The sequence below is a fragment of the Ruditapes philippinarum genome, unplaced genomic scaffold (assembly GCF_026571515.1).
Source record: "Ruditapes philippinarum isolate M1 unplaced genomic scaffold, ASM2657151v2 ctg524_1_1_1_1, whole genome shotgun sequence".
NCBI classification, from domain to species: domain Eukaryota; kingdom Metazoa; phylum Mollusca; class Bivalvia; order Venerida; family Veneridae; genus Ruditapes; species Ruditapes philippinarum.
The window spans coordinates 201,818-222,949 of record NW_026866629.1 but is presented as its reverse complement, the minus strand read 5'-3'; the positions used below and the strand labels follow the sequence as shown (position 1 = coordinate 222,949).

The following is a 21,132-nucleotide window of genomic DNA, read 5'->3' as shown; positions in this document are numbered from 1 at the left end:
ATGGATTACTTTACTTGACCGGTATGGGCATCGGTAGTCTCGCTTATATAGATTCGTTCCGGCAGCGAGTAACAACTTGATGGAAATTTTGTAAGAAAATCCAATCAGAAATGGACAAAACAGGGCAGGACATGGTATTACAGGAAAAGACAAAATAAAAAACTAACTGAATTGTATTATATATTTCATTTATTTATTTTTTACTTTCAAATATTTACAATAATATATCTACATATATATAAACATATCAAAATGAAAGCTATTCATAAATACATGTATAATCTCGGAAATACACGATCATTTATCTCAACAATTTTCTAATACATTCATTCTTTATATAAATTCAAGCATCGAAATACACGTTCACTATCATACAAACATTTTAACTGTCTAACCTTATTAAATTTGTTTTGAAAATTTTACACAATGACGTTTACATGATGTGTACAATATATGTACAAAATATAAATATTGAAAACAACAACAAGGATAAAATTGACTATTTTAAACAAATCTAGAATTCAAGAGAATTACAACTGTACAGTGATAAGCTTTTGTCCATCTGATCTGCTGTAATGCAACAACATACACTAAGATCCACTTAAGACGAGATCGCTTATAACAATATACCGCTTATAACAATATATGATGTTGCCGTGGTCCGGACTACTTGCCTATCGTAAATGACGATATCCCGATATTACAATATAACTTTGGCAGTCCCCTAAATATCGTTATAAGTGGATTTTACTGTATTTAATTCTGGAACTTGTTTTTTAGAACGAATATGAATTGTGTTGAAAAGCATAAACATTAACCAGTGCATGTACACGTAGAACGCATTCTTACAGGTCATATACATGTACTCTACCATTCTTACACAAAATGCATGTGGTACAAATGTTCTGAAGATATTTCTTGTTCAAAATATATTCGTCATAAAAAAAACCTATACTTTTTCTGTTGTTATTTTCTTTCACTTTTTGCAAGCAACAGCAAGTTTTCATTATTTCAGTTGAAGTGATGTTTCAGCATATTATATAGAAAATATCTTATTGGTTGCATGTATATCAAGTATATACATGTAGTTCACATCAATGGCAATGGTGAACAAACTGCTTAAAGTTTTTGGTTTTAAAGGAGCTCAACTGAGGTATAAAAGCAAAGCGAGAAAATGATCTAAAATTTTGCACAAAAGTTATTGGTATACAATATAGAGCCTCACAGTGAAGACTGGGCATGCCCAACTATGTTGCCTCTTTAAATAAAGTCTATAACAATAATACAATATAAATCCTCAACATGCTGAATTTATTAAATGGACATGTCCAGCTTCTAGATCTGGAACAGTACATTATCACGTAGGGAGGTATCAAGATGAAAATATAAAGTAAGTCAGCAGTATAGAGCATAGATAGGTTGGCCTGGCTCTATACTGGTGGCAAAGACTAAACACTTTTAGTTCCAGCAGGTTACAGGTTATTAAAACAGTCTTTAAACACAAACACAATGTATGCAACAATCATCATATTTATAATAAATGACTTTGATTTAAAGGCTTTAACAAAATTCATTGAAGAACATGTAAAATTGTGGATAACAATAACAAAATTGGAGTTAAACAACTTACAAAACATGGGCAATAGGAGTCGTTTTTAATTTACTGAAGAAACTTTCCTGCTAACAATGACAAGTTCTTAGGATATATGAGTACATGTAGATAATGGATGGGGAAAATTCAAGACATTAAAACTTATGTTCAAAGTTCATACAATAACTGCAAAAACTTTATGCCTTATTTAGAAGACATTTTTTAATCCCTTTGGGTCCATACTAAAATAATTCTATAACTAATGAAACATATGAATGATATTTGACTAAGCTGATTTTGTAGAAACTTCTAGTTCATGCATGGAGTCTTTGTCCTGGTTTTAAAATAAAAGGAATAAACTAGTTAATATCTTAAATCTTAAACTACAGTCACCAAATCTAAATAACTGTCTTCAAATCATGATCATTTGCCACATAGTACTTAAAACAAGCTATTTTGTTTTTTAAAGTTGATTTTAAATTGCTTCTGTTTGCACACATCACTAAATTTCTGCCATGTACATATCTTTCATTGTTATGTAGTCAAAAAGTCATTAAAATGGCCGAGCCAATGTAGATAGTACTGTATGAGGAATCCTAAGGTCAGGTTAAGAACTGTTTGCAGCCACAGTAAGGCTCATTTTGCCATTCGTCATTTTATCCCATTGCTGTTAATTTGACTGGAATAATTTCAATTCGGCTCAATGATTTCCTGTCCATGTTTTGCTATTTTTATATCATTTTGTATAAAATAAGAAAATCCTATAAATTTGGCTTACAGAAATTATCAACCAGGGTAAGGCCCTGAGAAGTCAATATCAAACAATTTACAGTTATACTACATTGTGCTCATTCACTGACATTCAAATCTGTAACACTTTCAGTTTTGCTTTTTCAGTATTTACTGACATTCAAATATGTAACACTTAGCTTTGCTTTTCCAATATTCAACTTTCCAAACTTAACTTCAAACTATTAAGAGACATTTTTATTTCACAAATGACTTCATTCTCACTACTGATTGACCCATTTCCGCTGAATGTACGTCTTTTTTTTGTAAATGTTTGTATACATGAGTACTCAGTCAGGTTTGTGGCCATGATCATTTTGAAGCTATGATAATTCAAGAAGCCACATATATTGAATACACAACTTCTCTAAATATCTATGCTTGAGAGATGATATTTTACATTGCCATTTCTTAATGTTGAAGTAAGCGGCACAATGAATAACTGAAGGGGCCCCTAGATTAAATGAACACTTGTCAAGGATTTTTTGGGAGGCTATTTTATAGCCTGTTTGTTAACTATATCACTTTCTAATTCGCTTTTACATCCTTTTGTGGCTCAGGTATGCCATTAGGTACAATGTCTCCATTTGCATGTTTTTTCCTGAGGTCAAACACTTCTTGTATACCTTGTCTAAAACACCAGAAGTTGTAGTCTATCAAACCTGTAATAAATAACCTAAAATTTACAAACTTATCTACGACAATGACTGTACATTATAGCATACAGACAGACAAACATTCTATCATAAAGACAGACCACAGACATAGAGGATATTGCATTCGTGTAGGTTTAATACTAAATTAATTGAACAAGTTGAATAAAATCTTATTATGCCAGCCTCTGGAGAGCATAATATTGTTTTATTCAATGAGTTCAATTAATTTAGTATTGAATATGCACGAAGATAATCTTCTATTTATCACATAGCTAAAATAAGAATGGTAAACTTTTAAAAAATAGTTTAATTGATGCGCCTATATTTTAACGCTATCATTCGCGCGCCTTAAAGCTGTGCCTGTATATAACGCAAATGATGTCACTTATAAGTGTTATTACACTAGTGTAATATGGTTTTATTAAATGGCTTTACTACACTCCTGCGCCACGGTTTATGTGATATAGACCTATATTCTAGCATACAGACAGACCAACATTTTAGCATACAGACAGACCAACATTTTAGCATACAGACAGACCCACAATCTAGCATACAGACAGACCCAAATTCTAGTACCCGCGTTCAAGTGTACAAACAAACCCACAATCTAGCAAACAGACAGACCCACATTCTAGTATACAGACAGACCCACAATCTAGCAAACAGACAGACCCACATTCTAGTATACAGACAGACCCACAATCTAGCAACAGACAGATCCACATTCTAGTATACAGACAGACCCACAATCTAGCAAACAGACAGACCCACATTCTAGTATACAGACAGACCCACAATCTAGCAAAACAGACAGACCCACATTCTAGTATACAGACAGACCCACAATCTAGCAAACAGACAGACCCACATTCTAGTATACAGACAGACCCACAATCTAGCAGAACAGACCCACATTCTAGTTTACAGACAGACCCACAATCTAGCAAACAGACAGACCCACAATCTAGCAAACAGACAGACCCACAATCTAGCAAACAGACAGACCCACATTCTAGTATACAGACAGACCTGCGTTCAAGTGTACAAACAGACCCACAATCTAGCTTGCATACAGACAGACCCACATTCAAGTATACAGACAGACCCACATTCAAGCTTGCATACAGACAGACCCACATTCTGGCATACAGATGTTTACACATAGCTTCATGCCTAAAAGGCTATAACAACCTCTCATAAATAATATCAGTTCAGTATTTCATTATTTTTTACCATTTAGAAAACTAAGGATCATTCTTTTCAAGTTACATCAAAATCTGCACAACAACTCAGTAAAAGATGTCACTTAAAGCTTATTTCTATTTTAAGCCTTGGTAGCCACCATCTTGTTAAGCAATTTTAGCTTTATCATGTACCAACCAAGGATTTTACAATAAAAGCAATTTGCTCTGTTGATAGTGAAAAAGATACAAGGTCTCATTCTGACATATTTTGTCATAGTTTTATCACATTTGATCTAATTTTTTTACCTCTAATTTAAAAGAACTTTCAAGTATGTAACTCACCTTTATAAGTTTGTGCTCACAGTAACAATTAAAAGAATCTTATACTTGCTTTCAGTACAGACATGGATATCTAGCTAGAAAGTAACTGTTTACATCAGTAATGAGGCTCTGCTGAGGTTCCCACTAACAGTTTCCTTGCGAGCTAGATATTCCAGTCTGTGTTTTCATTCTTTTTTCTTGTATATTTCATATAATTCAGTTCGAAAAGAAGTAACGAAAAAATTATCAATTAGCACTTTTTTCTTATAGCAGTGAATGAATTTACAACTTTATGTTACAACAGCAAAATGATGTCATCCTAAGCACCCAATTCATTCATAAAATTGTGCGAGAAAAATATCAGGGCTTGATTTCTTTTACACCTGTCCGATATGCAAGAAAAAGGATACAATTTGGCAGAACTTACCCTGTTTTTTGAAGCTGTCCTCTCTTAATATACAAACAAGTGCCAAATATTTGGTGACCTCTCGAAGATACATTACTGTACCATTGTTCAACTTGATGACTGATGAACTCTCAGTATTAAAGGCACTCTCTTCCTTTGACCTGAAAAAAAAAGAATTTTTACCATGTACAAAAACTGATGGCATATTCAATTTTAACGGATAAACATGATGTTTATAAAAACTACCATGTATATACAACGCTGCTGTCAATTTATTAAGTTATTTTATATTTTTTCTCAAATAAAGTAAGTTTGCTGTATTACAAATTTTCAGTTATAACATTGTGAACAAAGGAAAATAATTTGCACACTGCAAACAGCACTTTCAGTCCATGTAAAATACAAATGGAGAAAAATGGAAAAATAGCCCTTACTGCATTAGTCACCCAGTAGAAATATGCTGACAAATACTTCAAAATCAGTCGTTCATTGCATATAACATGTAAATAACTAACTACTTGAATTGTGAATACTTTTACTTTTCTAAAAATCTTAGTATATTCTTATTCACAAAATTAAATTTCATTAAATTATTTGGCTCATCTGGAGGCATGTAGCTTTAAGTTTTAAATAGTCTGTTCTAGACTGAAGATTTAGAAGATTCATATTAAAAAAGATCAGCAGGTAATAAGTTAAACATTCATGAAGACTAAACTCTGGACTAAGTACAAACTGAGTTGAACATTCATGAAGACTAAACTCTGGACTAAGTACAAACTGAGTTAAACATTCATGAAGACTAAACTCTGGACTAAGTACAAACTGAGTTAAACATTCATGAAGACTAAACTCTGGACTAAGTACAAACTGAGTTAAACATTCAGGAAGACTAAACTCTGGACTAAGTACAAACTGAGTTAAACATTCATGAAGACTAAACTCTGGACTAAGTACAAACATTTTATGGCTACATTTTGTATCTCCATGATTGTTTGTTTTGCTTTGTTTTGGTATTACAACATAATAGCAACACAATTCAGGTCATATGGTGCTGAAACAGGGAAGATAATTTTGGCTAAGTATCTCTATGAAATCTTAAAAATTTACACAACTATTAAATATTGATTATTTTCTTACCTATCAGGGAATGACGAATCCCCATCCTCACTGTAAAAAAAAGAAGAAAAATGAACCAATAAAAATCTTACAACACTGAATAGTTTTTAAAACATTAGAAACAACAAAATAATGATTAAAAACAGACAGTTATCTTTGTTTCCTGGGTGAAAAAATGAATCCTGAAACCTTTTTTTAGGATATGGTATATAATCAAATACAATGTATATATAGAAATTTAAAATAACAAATTGTATTTTGTTTCATATTCCTTAGTGGGCATAAACTATCAATTTACAATAAAATATAAAGTTATAAATAAAAATTTTCATTTTTGAAATACCAGTAAGTTAGTTTTTCTTCTATATGCCTGACTAATTTTAACTGTACTTTAACTGAATTTTGTGTAAGTTTTACATGTTATATACCAGTAAATAACAGAGATTTAAATGTGCAAATATCAGGTGCATAAAAAATTCTGTTAGAAGTAATGTGGAAGATTTTGTTACCCAAGTACAAATGTAAGAGGAAATGTATGCACCAGGTTTTCTTAAATTGAATTGCAACAGAGCTATTTACTGACTGAAAAGTTCTTCATAAAACCAAATAAAAAGTTTTGTATTGTATTATCATACAGAAGATAAGTTACATTGTGTGTACCTGTAAAAGATTGAAACATGAATAGCTCTCTAACATGGGAGTTTGAAATCTATTATATACAAAAATAATGGCTCATAATCATATGGAGTAGAATTTAAAACAGTTAATTAACAATAGCATAACATAGTCTAGGAAATGATAGGCTTAAGATTTCAGTTTTGAGTTACATTTTTTTTCTTAATTCAAGTTTTGAAATTTAAGTACTAGACTTCAAGGAACAGGGTACATTTAAAATTTAGGATTTTAAGAAATATCAGTTTTAAATAAACATGCTATTATATTGTTTTAAAGGCAAATTATGCCTAAGAAATGAAGACATTTTTCTTTCTTTAGAAAGGGCAAACATACTATTATATAGACTGTTCATCTAACTAAATGAAAATATAAATATAAATTGAGTAAATCAAGAGAATTAAAATTTTGAAAAATTGAAGAAAAAGTGTGAGCACTGTGTATAAACTGAAGTCGGAAGTGTTTTTGCCGAGAATTTCAAACCTAGATGACTCGTCGCTATGGAAACTGATAGGACTTATAGAGAAGTTTGCATGTGGTTGTGACGCAGTTAACAGGCTCATTCCACCTAGTTCTGATGTAGCTGTTTCTTCACTTTAAAGAAAACTTCAAATTTTAAGGTGATTTTTTAAAAAAAGGATTTTTCCCCCTCAATTATTTATGTAAAATTACAGTCATACCATTAAAAACTTATGTTGATTTGTGACTTTTCAAGCTTTTTAAGAAGTAGAGAGCAAATGGAAGCCTCTTTAATAACAAGATCAAAAAAAGATTTACTGTTTAACCTTTTGTATATTTACTTGGAATATATTATTGGTTCTACATGTTGCTGATGGGATATACGTGAGAATATCGCCTGAACGAGATCAAAATTAACCGAGACGCTAGCCAAGGGCTATATTTATGTCAGCAAGGCTATATCAAAACATCAAACACTTTGACAATAAAAAGCCGTGAAAAATAAAATGCATTCATCATAAATATTCATTATTTTAATCCAACAGGCATGTTCTCAAAGAAATCAACATACCGGTATTCAAAAATTTAAATACATAAATCATTTGGTTGGGATTAAAGTTACTGTAAAGGTCATATGTAGAGACTTAATACTGCACTATATGGCCACCGTTCCACCAATATAGAATTTTCAAATATGAATATGATTGAAAATGATTATGAAATTTTAAACATAAAGAAATTATACAGGTTTCATACAATTGTAAAAATAATTATGGAATTTCATATAATTATGAGAATAAATTAAGAATGAAATCTTACCAATAACCCAATGTTTCAAGTTTCATACAATCTTGAGATCTTACACATTATTTTGTTTTCAGTTTCATATAATTATAAAGTCTTCCCTAAATTTACAAGTTTCATAATATAATAAAATCTTTTTACCTATAAATTAATAATACCAATAAATCTATTTTACAAGTTTCATATAATAATGAAATCTTAACAATAAATCAATTTTACATGTTTCATATTATTAAGAAATCATACACATGAAATATTTTTAAAAGTTTCATATAATAAATACAAGTTTCATTTTACCCATAAATTAATTTTACAAATTTCATATAATACAAGTTTCATATAAATAAGAAATTTTACCCATTAACTAATTTTACAAATTTCTTATAATTAATACAAATTTAATATAAATAAGAAATGTTATCCATAAATTAATTTAACAAGTTTCATAATTAATACATGTTTCATATACATACAATTAAGAAATCTTATTCTTAAAAATTTCATATAATTAAGAAATCTAATTTATGAAAGAATTTTTTCAAGTTTCATATAATTAATATAAGTTTCATACAATTAAAAACTCTTAACACATAAAACAATATTACAAGTTTCATATAATAAATACAGGCATTATATAATTAAGAAATTTTAATCCATAATTTAATATTACAAGTTTCATATAATAAATACAAGTTTCATATAATCAAGAAATCTTACCCATATATCATTGAGATGTCGAGTACAACATCTATCATATCACAGCATAACTCGTAGGATTGCATGTCTACAGGTGAACTATCTGTAGCAATATATACTTTACTGACCACATCAAACAAAAACGCTTTCTCAATCCCTGAATTCTGTTTAATGATAATAAAAAAAAAATCTTTATTAATATATGAAAAACTGCATTGATTCATTTTAGCTACAGAAATATACATTTTAAATGAATGTAAGAAAGAAAGAGTGACTGAGTTAAAACATTTAAGTACTGTTAATAAAGATATTAAGCATCTGACCAACTTTCTGGCGGCAACTAATTCTACGGATACAGCTGGTGCTGACCTAGACCAGCAGTCATATCAATGCCATTTTATCATGATCTGCAGTGATCACTATTCAGTTAGTACTACTATGATTTTACATTGCATCAACATAGTACAGGTCATATGGTAGCTTTACTGGTGTAGGATGATAAATGAAGACAGAGTGCATTATTTCTGGCACTAACAGGCACCTGAGTAGAACCACCGACGATTCGCAAGCCAACTGGACAGCTTCCTCTCATGAAAGAATACAAAGTGACTGTCAGGATTCGAACCGACAGTGGTTAATGAGCAATGATGTACATACTGAAATGAAGATGTCTAGCAGGTTTTCTAGTGTTGGCAACTGTGGAATTAACTTCTGTATGACTTTACTAAATGCCTCAAATATAGAGTGGTCATATATACTCGTTAAATAGAAGCTGGAAAGAAGAAAAACAACAGTGTAATGTTAGTAATTGATACTTGATAATATAATTTTATAGATAAACATAATGATATTGGTGAATATATAAATTTTGAACTTAACACCTGGATTGTCTTCCAAACATACCAATGCACAGGAGTCTGTATGTAAAATTGGCACACAGCCAAACACTTTCTTAGTTTCTACAATGTACCTAATGCAACTTATCTAATTGTTAAATAAAAAAGGAACGTTGGTCTTTATAAGTAGAGGATATTGAATGAGTTTGTGTTTGATACTTTCTTTATTGAACTCGGATAAAGTCATATTTAAATTCATTATTGCATCTACAAGACTATAACACTCTTTTTATCACAAATTCAAAATAAGAATGGTTAACAGTTAAAAAAAAAGAGTCATTTTCCACTGATGCTTCTTAAGTGTAACGAGAACAGTACTGCACTTTGTATATAACGTAAATGTTATTACACTGGTGTAATATGGTTTTTATTAAATGGCTTTACTACACTCCTGCACCATGTTTTATGTCATAATATAAAATAACACATCTCCTTGGGTAATAGTGTATGTTAGCAACCCAAGAACTGAAATAACCACTCCAGGTGTTATTTAAGTTCAAGGGTTGCTAATATGCACTATTACTCTGTGTTGTTTGTTTGTTGTTGTTTTTATGCCACCGCAGCATCTGCGATGCGGTGGCATATAGCGATTCACCTGTGTGTGTGTGTGTGTGTTTGTTTGTGTGTGTGTGTGTGTGTTATATAGATTATATAGTGAACTTAAAAAATCTTCTTGTGAAAAACCACCAGTCCAATTTCAACCAAACTTGGCAGGATTGATCCTTGGGTGAAGGGCTTCCAAAGTTGTTCAAAGAATTTAATTCCATGCAGAAATCTGGTTGCCATGGCAACCAAAAGGAATTATAAGAATAAATTTAAAAAATCTTCTTGTAAAGACCCAAAAGGCCTAGAGCTTAGATATTTTGCATAAGGCATTGTCTGGTAGACCTCTACCAAGATTGTTCAAATTATAGCCCTGGGGTCAAAATTGGCCCCGCCCCGGGGGTCATTGATTTTCACTATATATACATATAGTAAAAACTTAAAATACCTTCTTGTAAAGACCCAAAAGGCCTAGAGCTTAGATATTTTGCATAAGGCATTGTCTGGTAGACCCTTACCAAGATTGTTCAAATTATAGCCCTTGGGTCAAAATCGGCCCTGCCCCGGGGGTCATTGGTTTTTTACTTTATATGTACATATAATACCTTCTTGTAAAGACCCAAAAGGCCTAGAGCTTAGATATTTTGCATAAGGCATTGTCTGGAACACCTCTACCAAGATTGATCAAATATATATAGCCCTGGGGCAAAAATCGGCCCCGCCCCGGGGGTCATTGGTTTTCACTATATATGTACATATAGTAAAAACTTAAAATACCTTCTTGTAAAGACCCAAAAGGCCTAGAGCTTAGATATTTTGCATAAGGCATTGTCTGGAACACCTCTACCAAGATTGATAAAATTATAGCCCTGGGGCCAAAATCGGCCCCGCCCCGGGGGTCATTGGTTTTCCTTATATGTATATAGTAAAAACTAAAAAAAAAATTCTTGTAGCAATTGACAAATGCTAGAGGTTTGATATTTTGCATGAAAAATTGATTTTCAATATTTACATATAGTAAAAAATCTAATTGTCTGAAGGTACAAGGCTTAGAGCTTTAATATTTGTTTAATGATAACATCTATAGGTACTCTACCAAAGTTGTTCAAATTTTGCCTCTAGTGTCAAAATTAGCCCAGCTGCCCCAGAGGCGATAGTTTTCCTTATATGTAGTAAAAACTTAAAAAATCATCTTCTCTAAATTTACAAAGGCTAAAGTTAAGATATTTTGAATGAAACATTATGTAGTGAACCTCTAGCAATATTGTTCAAATTATAGCCCTGGGGTCAAAATTGGCCCCACCCCCAGGGTTCATTGATTTTCAGTATGTACATATAGTAAAAAATTAAAAAATCTTATTGTCTGAAGGTACAAGGCTTAGAGCTTTGATATTTGGTATATAATATCATCTATGGGTCCTCTACTAAAGTTGTTTTTATTATGCCCCTAGTGTTAAATTTGCCCAGCTGCCCCAGAGGCGATAGTTTTCCTTATATGTATAAAGTAAAGACTTGAACAAGAACCGGTTGAACCGGGTGATGCTCCCCGAGAAGGTTCTGGACACAGGAAAGTATAAAAAAAATGAACAAAGGGCAATAACTCCAAAATTAGACCAGGCTTTGTTTAGGTTCTTGAAGCGTTGCAGTTCTATCCAATTACATCTAGCTACCTACAAAGTTTCATGTTGATACCTCTAATAGTTTTAAAGTAATGTCCAGGACAAAAGTCAAAAAGTAAAAATAAAAAAAGGGCAATTACTTCAAAATAAGGCAAGGCAGAGTAATGATTCTTAAGCACTGCACTTCCACCCAATGAGACCTATCTATCTACAAAGTTTCATGTTAATATCTCTTATAATTTTAGAGTAATGTCCCAGACAAAGTTCAAAGTGTCAAAATGAACAAAGGGCAATAACTCCAAAAGTAGGCAAGACAGTGTTACAGTTCTTGTGCACTGCAAACTTACTCAATGAGATCTATCTACCTACAAAGTTTCATGTTGATATCTCTTACACATTAAGAAATATGTCCCAGACAAAGTTCAAAGTGTAAAAATAAACAAAGGGGGATAATTCAAAAATTAGGCAAGGCAGAGTTAAGGTTCTTGTTCACTGCACACCTACTCAATGAGATCTATCTACCTACAAAGTTTCATGTTGATACCTCTTATACTTTTAGAGTTATGTCCTGGACAAAGTTCAAAGTGTAAAATAAACAAAGGGGGATAATTCAAAAATTAGACAAGGCAGAGTTACGGTTCTTGTGCACTGCACACCTACTCAATGAGATCTATCTACCTACAAAGTTTCATGTTGATACCTCTTATACTTTTAGAGTTATGTCCCGGACAAATTTCAAAGTGTAAAATAAACAAAGGGGGATAATTCAAAAATTAGGCAAGGCAGAGTTACGGTTCTTGTGCACTGCACACCTACTCAATGAGATCTATCTACCTACAAAGTTTCATGTTGATACCTCTTATACTTTTAGAGTTATGTCCCGGACAAAGTTCAAAGTGTAAAATAAACAAAGGGGGATAATTCAAAAATTAGGCAAGGCAGAGTTACGGTTCTTGTGCACTGCACTTCTACTCAATGAGATCTATCTACCTAAAAAAGTTTCATGTTGATATTTATTATAGTTTCAGAGTTATGTCCCGGCTAAACTTCAAATTGTAAAATGAACACAGGGCAGTAACTCCAAAATTAAGAGAGACAGAGTTAAGGTTCTTTTGTACTGCACTTCTACTCAATGATCTACCAACAAAGTTTCATGTTGATACCTCTTATACTTTTAGAGTTATGTCCCGGACAAAGTTCAAAGTGTAAAATAAACAAAGGGGAATAATTCAAAAATTAGGCAAGGCAGAGTTACGGTTCTTGTGCACTGCACTTCTACTCAATGAGATCTATCTACCTACAAAGTTTCATGTTGATACCTCTTATACTTTTAGAGTTATGTCCCGGACAAAGTTCAAAGTGTAAAAATAAACAAAGGGGAATAATTCAAAAATTAGGCAAGGCAGAGTTACGGTTCTTGTGCACTGCACACCTACTTAATGAGATCTATCTACCTACAAAGTTTCATGTTGATACCTCTTGTTGTTTCAAAGTTATGTCCCGGACAAGAAAAGGGGACGGACGGACGGACGGACGGACGGACGGACGGCCGGACGGACGGACGGACAAGGCGGCGACTATATGCTCCCCCGAAATTTTTTCGGGGAGCATAAAAATCTTCTTCTCTGAATTGAAAAATCTTCTTCTCTAAATTGACAAAGGCTAGAGGTTAAATATATGGCATGAGACTTTGCGAAGTGAACCTTTACCAAGATTGTTCAAATTATAGCCCTGGGGTCAAAATTGGTTCCGCCCAGGGGGTCATTGATTTTCATTATGTACATATAGTAAAAAAATAAAAAATATTTTTGCCTGAAGGTACAAAGCATACAGCTTTGATGTTTGCTATATAATATCATCTAAAGGTCCTATTCCAAAGTTGTTCAAATTTTCCCCTGGTTTCAAAATTGGCCCTGCCCGGGTCAGTGATTATGTACACATAGTAAAAATAAAACAAATGTTTTCTGAATGGGAGAAAGCTACAGCTTAGATATTTGACTTGAAATGTTATTTGGTGGACCTGTATCAAGATTGGTTTGAATTAAACCCTTGGGTCCAAAATTTTGCCTTGCCCAAGGGGACAGTGACCTACTTTCTTGTCCTTTAATGTACAGCAATGAAATTTTGACCATGTGCACAGTTTTAGTTGTAAAATTGAACTGTGATATCAGGTGACCTAGATTTTGATGATGTGACCTACTTTCTTGTCATTTGATGTACAGCTTTGAAATTTGAACCATGTGCACAGATTAAGATTTAAAGTGAACTTTGATTTCAGCTGACCTAGATTTTGACAAAGTGTCTTACTGTGTTGTCCTTTGGTGTAGTCATGAAATTTAGGCTGTGTGAAATATGACCTTCGCCACCAAATTCACTAGACTAGAGTGCATTGATATATTCCTACTCTGAACTTTTATTGAGTTAACAACAGATTTAACCACTAATCTGATAATAAGAATTAGATAGGTTAGGGATCTATGCATTATGACAATCTTGAAAATTGTATAGAAACAAAAAAAATCTGTTCCTACACTACTATTTAGTGTTGTATTAATGAGGTGGCATAGCATTTTTCACAAATGCAATCTTGTTTAATTTTACAGAATCAGCATTTTAATGTAATTTTTCACAGGTATGGATTATTACTCCATCAATGAGTTTTAACAGGGGAGGAAACTAGAACATTATGTTTTCTTAACTCTATATAGATAACTTGCCCCTGGTGAATTTTCAAAACAATTATTGTCCAGGGGAAAGTCATTTCCAGAATAATAGATAGAAATAACACCATGTGACTTGACATCAGGCTATTGAGTGTAAAGTTCATGCGAGGTATAATAACATCATAATATCACATGTTATATTGATCAGTAATATTATTTCAAATATAAGAATTAAATGAGGTGAAAAAAGCAGATATGAGCCTAGATATGTGACATCAATATAGTGTCAGGCTAGCTGAAATAGCTGCACAATTTTATCACAATAGAACATAAAAAAAAAATCCTCAAATTATGGCATTTCATGACAGATTATATAAAATTCCTATATTTTATTATATGTTTTCAATCACTATTGTGTATAACATTAATGACTCTCTACACTGACATAAGAAGAGCTGTTCAATAAGACAGCCTGCTTGACAAATCTCAGTGCTGGAGACTAAAACAAGAGCCTGGATAATGTAGAATTTTCTATGTTAAAAAGGGCCTTCTCCTGTCAAAATCCACATGAGTTATGGGCCTTGAACATTGACCTCCTTCTATTACTCTCTAAAATAAGAGTGTGAAGTTTCAATCCACTGCCTTCAGTAGTTCTAGAGATACCAACTTGCACGCAAAAACTTAACCAAAGTGTGACACCAATGCCTGGGTGAGTACAATAATTCTCCTTATTCTATGAGAAGTAGAGACTTATCAATTTTAGACTCTGAGCATAGCTAGTCCCATGCATATCCTGATTTCAGAAGTTAAACAGCAGTAACATATAGGCAGTCACCATGAGAAAACCAACATAATGCAGAATATGACTTTACCAAGAAATATCAATTTAACATGTACTTGTTATGATATTTATATTGACAATTATCAGAATGTGTTGGCGATTTAGTATACACATGTATATATTATGAACAAACCTTAAATGTAAGTTTTCTAATCCAGCATCGACGAGATCATCTGTCGCACGTTGATGTATGTCCCGCTGAGTCTCTATCTTATGATCATCTGACAGACCATCTACTTTATGGATAAACACTTCGAATTTTATTTTTGGATTTATTTTGTATGCTCGAGACACCGTGAAATGAAGCTTTGCTAAAGCATCCATATAATCATCCTGTAATATAAAAGTAATTATCTCCCTTGACTCTTACCTCCTGCTAAATATCTTAAATGGACTTGTCCATCTTTACAACTGAACATAATTACATCTGGTCATAATTACATCTGAACATAATTACATCTGGTCATAATTACATCTGAACATAATTACATCTGGTCATAATTACATCTGGTCATAATTACATCTGGTCATAATTTCATCTGGTCATAATTACATCTGGTCATAATTACATCTGAACATAATTACATCTGGTCATAATTACATCTGGTCATAATTACATCTGAACATAATTACATCTGGTCATAATTACATCTGGTCATAATTACATCTGGTCATAATTACATCTGGTCATAATTACATCTGGTCATAATTACATCTGAACATAATTACATCTGAACATAATTACGTCATAATTACATCTGGTCATAATTACATCTGAACATAATTACATCTGAACATAATTACATCTGAACGTATTACATCTGGTCATAATTACATCTGAACATAATTACATCTGGTCATAATTACATCTGAACATAACTACATCTGGTCATAATTACATCTGGTCATAATTACATCTGAACATAATTTCATCTGGTCATAATTACATCTGGTCATAATTACATCTAAGCATAATTACATCTGGTCATAATTACATCTGGTCATAATTACATCTGGTCATAATTACATCTGGTCATAATTACATCTGAACATAATTACATCTGGTCATAATTACATCTGGTCATAATTACATCTGAACATAATTACATCTGGTCATAATTACATCTGGTCATAATTACATCTGGTCATAATTACATCTGGTCATAATTACATCTGGTCATAATTACATCTGGTCATAATTACATCTGGTCATAATTACATCTGAACATAATTACATCTGGTCATAATTACATCTGGTCATAATTACATCTGGTCATAATTACATCTGAACATAACCATTCATTATTTTTAGGAAAAAATTTCAAAATATAAACTGACTGAGTAGCGAACAGTGCAGACCATGATCAGATAGCACAGATGTGACGGCTGATCTTGGTCTGCACTGGAAGGAAGGGTAGAATCAGTTGCCACCAAATGGGTATAGGTTAACCTGCTGGTACCACGAGTGAACTTTGCGACCAGTATACAGCCAGGCCCTCCTGCACTACCAGGCTATATACTGTACGCTATACAGCCAGGCCCTCCTGCACTACCAGGCTATATACTGTACGCTATTTTTCATACAATTACAATAGATTTTCATGTTGATATCCCTAAAATTTGAATGATAAGTCCATTTGAGAATTTTAGCAAGTTAAGGGTTAACAATTTGCTTTATTACTATAGATGCCAGTCATAAACTTGTGGTAGAGAGTAGCTCAACTTTATACCATTGCTTCTCGAAATATTATGCTGTTCACAAATAAAATGGTACCTCACACAGTAACATTTCCTTACATCAATCTCACTTGTCTAAAAATTATTTCTGTATAACTCAATTCCATTCTTAGAATGTTTTATAGAATGAATGAGACAAGGACTGATCCCCTGACCTCCTTAACATGATACAAACACTAAAACTGGAATGCTCTTGTACATTTTTCCATCATACATCAATACATGACAGTTGTGTTGATTATTGAAAAAAAAAAAAACGACTGAAAATTATTACAAATACATATAAAATGTATACAAAAGCAGTAAACTAAATAATTGCACACTTCTAACAATTTCCTGCCATATTTTTTGGGATTTGACCTTAAAGTATGGAAAAATATGTGAAGTTTTTTTATATTAACTGAAGATTACAATCTTAGCATGAAAGCCAGAGTGTCCAATAAGCTTTAAATTTCTATCTCTAGTAAACTGATAGATAAAGTGCAAAATACAGATTCTTCTCCTGACATATATTTGTACAACAAAACTGTTACCCACCTGTGAATCTATGACAAAAATAAGTGCACCACAGCCTCCAAATATATGTTCAGAATCAAATGTTGAGTCAAAATAGTCTAAATGACCTGGCAGATCCCAGATTTGAAATACCACAAATGAGCAATTTGTTACATCTGAAAGAAAATACAAAGACCCACTAATATTAAATGTAATTAAAATGTACTCTGACAAAACTACATAAAATCTTGTCTCATTTTTCTCTAACATAACTATAAATAAAATCACCAGACACTAGATTATATCTCATTTCCCTCACAAAAAAAATCCTCTAAAGCTTTGATGTGTCTCGTCCTCAAAACATGTACATAAAATCCCCTGACCTTTGATATGTCTAATTATTCTGACAAATCTACATAAAATCCCCTGATTTTTAATATTTCTAATTTATTCTGACAAATCTACATAAAATCCCCTGATCTTTGATATTTCTAATTTATTCTGACAAAACTGCATAAAACCCCCTGATCTTTAATTTGTCTAATTATTCTTACAAATCTACATAAAATCCCCTGATCTTTACTATTTCTAATTTATTCTGACAAATCTACATAAAATCCCCTGATCTTTAATATTTCTCATTTATTCTGACAAAACTGCATAAAACCTCCTGTTCTTTAATATGTATAATTATTCTGACAAATCTACATAAGATCCCATGATCTTTAATATTTCTAATTTATTCTGACAAAACTGCATAAAACCCCTGATCTTTAATTTGTCTAATTATTCTGACAAATCTACATAAAATCCCCTGATCTTTAATATGTATAATTATTCTGATAAATCTACATAAAATCCCATGATCTTTAATATTTCTCATTTATTCTGACAAATCTGCATAAAATCACCTGATCTTTAATATTTCTAATTTATTCTGACAAAACTGCATAAAACCAATGATCATTGATATGTCTAATTTATTGTGAAATAACTACATTAAATCCCATCATATCAAATGATGTTTCATTTTCCCTGACAAATCTAATGCTTAGCCAGGTGATGTCTACAATCAAAGGTCACTGCATTAATATTAATGTCTACAGAAATAATCAAAACAAAATCCATAGAATCACTATCATATAATTATCTAAAACAATTTTTCTTCATTTACTTTCTAAACAGACTTCTACAATAGTCCATATTTTCTTACAAATAAAAGAAATGAATTTATTCCCAATTTGTCTCACCTTCTTTGACAACTTTATTTGTACTTTCAAGGAATAGGGTCTCATTTGGTGACACTTTATGAAAAACTACTTTCTGTATAGATGATTTACCACTCCTATAAAACAACAAACATGATTAATGCAAAACTTGAGTAAACAGATTTCCCCTGCTTAGAATTTGTAACAGTTCATTTAAAGTTTAAAAGATTTCAATAATAAAAGACAAAAATTTAACTACCAAAAGTATAGACGACTCAGGCTTGTCTGGGCTGTGGCTCTGTATATGTTGTAAAAGATAACAAATATTCTGACAGTTCCAAAATGTTGAAACTTAACACAACCCACAAAAGTTACACACATCGACATCTTTCATTTGAATTAGTTTGTTGTTTAGTTTAAACATATTTTATTGCATTTAATACATGTTTACAAATATATCATACAAATAATGAGTATATATCAAAATGCAAATAGGTTGTTGAACATCCATTGTTTTAAAAAAACATTTCTCAAGGATAACAAACATATTCTTAACAATGTATTGATAATACTACTGTCTTGTTTTCAGATACATGTATTTTATACCTTCTAAGGCCCATCAGTAATATTCTAGGTTTGTGCTCAGGTGTAGCTCCTCCACTATCTCCCTCTCCATCTTCAGGCCCGTAGTTGAAGTCACGTGGAAACGAGACACTGTACTGACCCATATCATCTGGCTCGTAAGACTGGAAAAACACAAACATGTATCACTGATCTCATTATCTGGCCTATTTAAACAACCCGGTGAAGTAAATTGACATAGGGGAAAATGTAGCCTCATTCCTGAACCCAAAAAGGAAATTTCCCTGAAACAGTTTGATTCTTTTTAATGAACAAAAAAAAGAGACAATGGGTTTTAAATTTTATGGATAATCCCTTGTTTAGAAAACAAATATCTCATAAATGACTTAATGAGCATGTTGCAGGTCTGCTGTTAAAATGTATATCTATTGATTTTGCGTAACTGCACTCATTTTCTTCTTGTCTCATAATTGAGCCTGTTTTTCAAACATGTGTGCCCTTAGACTCAGAAGATGGAATTTCTAAATTAATCACTGCTATTGGGACGTAAGTATGGATTAAAGTAACAAAAACTATACTAGCAATAACACAAATATGTAACGCCTAATAATTAAGTGAAAGAAAGGAAACCCCTGCAGACAATTTACGACCCTCCGGTCAATATTGCCTAACAATAGCAGGATTTATTTCTAACTAATCAAAACAACCTTCCTGATGATTAAGTATAATATCAGCATCAATGAAGCCTAACTAAAGCATTTATTATAATTGTCCAGAAACTGGTTCAGTCTGTATCCTGCTTTCGATCAAGTAAAGCTGTGAGTTTAACTATAACTGTAATCATAGTAAATTTCGTGATAAATGTCTGTAAATTGATTAATGAAAAAAATTTCAGTTTGCAGTTTAACAGGCTGCCCCGACTCCCTCAGACCTTGGGCGCATAGATTTGCAATTCTGGAGTCAGCATTGTGTTCAAAGTGTGTTTATCCAAATCATTATGTTTTGATCAGTTTGCAGGCGCCCTTTTACTTATTATGTTTCTAAATTCCGACCAAGATGAAACAAACTTTTGCGACCAATCTCTTGCATTTGTGGTGTTTTCATACCAAAACTGAGTTACAAAATTATCGGTAAAATACTGTATCATATGCACAATCTTCAAATGTTTTCGACTTTAAATGTAGCCTTTCATTTCTTGTAATTGTTTGAAGTTCATATCAATCAACTTGAAATATATATAATGAAACAATAATTTTATTTTTGCACACAAAAAACCCCCTGAAAATAAATACTTAAGCTGTTTAGTTCGAAAATACTGGGTACAAATCACCAACTGAAAGTAAAACAAAGTTTAAACACGATTGAATCATAACTGTAACAAAACAAATGATCTTACCATTTTGTTTCAATATTGTTTCAACTGTTCATGTATCTTAATTTCATAATACAAGGCTGTCCTTTTAGATTTTATATAAAATATAACTTATAGGAAGCGTGACTGTCATCTGACATATTAGACGGGTTTCATTTATTATGTTTACGAAAATTGACTTCACAAGCAACTTCTTAAGAACGAAAAGGACTCTGTATAGTATGGGTTTACAGCGCATAAATAGCACAAATATTAAATAAAACATGGGCTGTTCTTAAGTATCCATTGACCCCTGTGATAAATGTGTCACTTCAAGTCTATTACGATCACGTATCCTATGTTACTGGGATACTCCAATCTCCTTTTTGCTCTTTACATGAAAAACTAATCTTGGGAAAACTTGAGGACCATACTATTTTAGTCTCGAATAAAACATATTTATTTACTTTTATGTCCGTAGAAACACGCTATTAAAATGT

The 21,132-nt window shown here is 32.1% G+C and overlaps 1 protein-coding gene across 2 annotated transcripts; it reads right to left on the bottom strand.

Annotated features, from left to right (window-relative positions):
• Window positions 1-171: 171 nt before the first annotated feature.
• On the bottom strand, window positions 172-20,831 carry LOC132733115 (ras-related GTP-binding protein C-like). Of its 2 annotated transcripts, XM_060719716.1 has the most exons (11): window positions 20,678-20,831; window positions 19,306-19,445; window positions 18,742-18,836; window positions 17,534-17,667; window positions 15,393-15,592; window positions 9,355-9,469; window positions 8,719-8,861; window positions 7,222-7,332; window positions 6,088-6,117; window positions 4,972-5,111; window positions 172-3,042 (listed from the first exon to the last, which is right to left on the bottom strand). In XM_060719716.1, the coding sequence occupies exons 1-11, from the start codon at window positions 20,678-20,680 to the stop codon at window positions 2,909-2,911; spliced, it is 1,245 nt and encodes a 414-aa protein (XP_060575699.1). In that variant the 5' UTR covers window positions 20,681-20,831; the 3' UTR covers window positions 172-2,908. The 2 variants fall into 2 exon arrangements, with proteins under 2 accessions (XP_060575699.1, XP_060575700.1); XM_060719717.1 differs by lacking the exon at window positions 7,222-7,332.
• Between the last annotated feature and the right edge of the window lie 301 nt (window positions 20,832-21,132).

Bases quoted from the DNA above. Each gene is read 5' to 3' on its own strand.
- LOC132733115 (XM_060719716.1), bottom strand. The intron at 7,333-8,718 runs GTAAGATTTCTT...TTTTCTTTAAAG, and splicing joins GACATCTCAATGATATATGG to TGAAGAAACAGCTACATCAG. The intron at 5,112-6,087 runs GTAAGAAAATAA...TTTTTTTTTCAG, and splicing joins GATTCGTCATTCCCTGATAG to GTCAAAGGAAGAGAGTGCCT.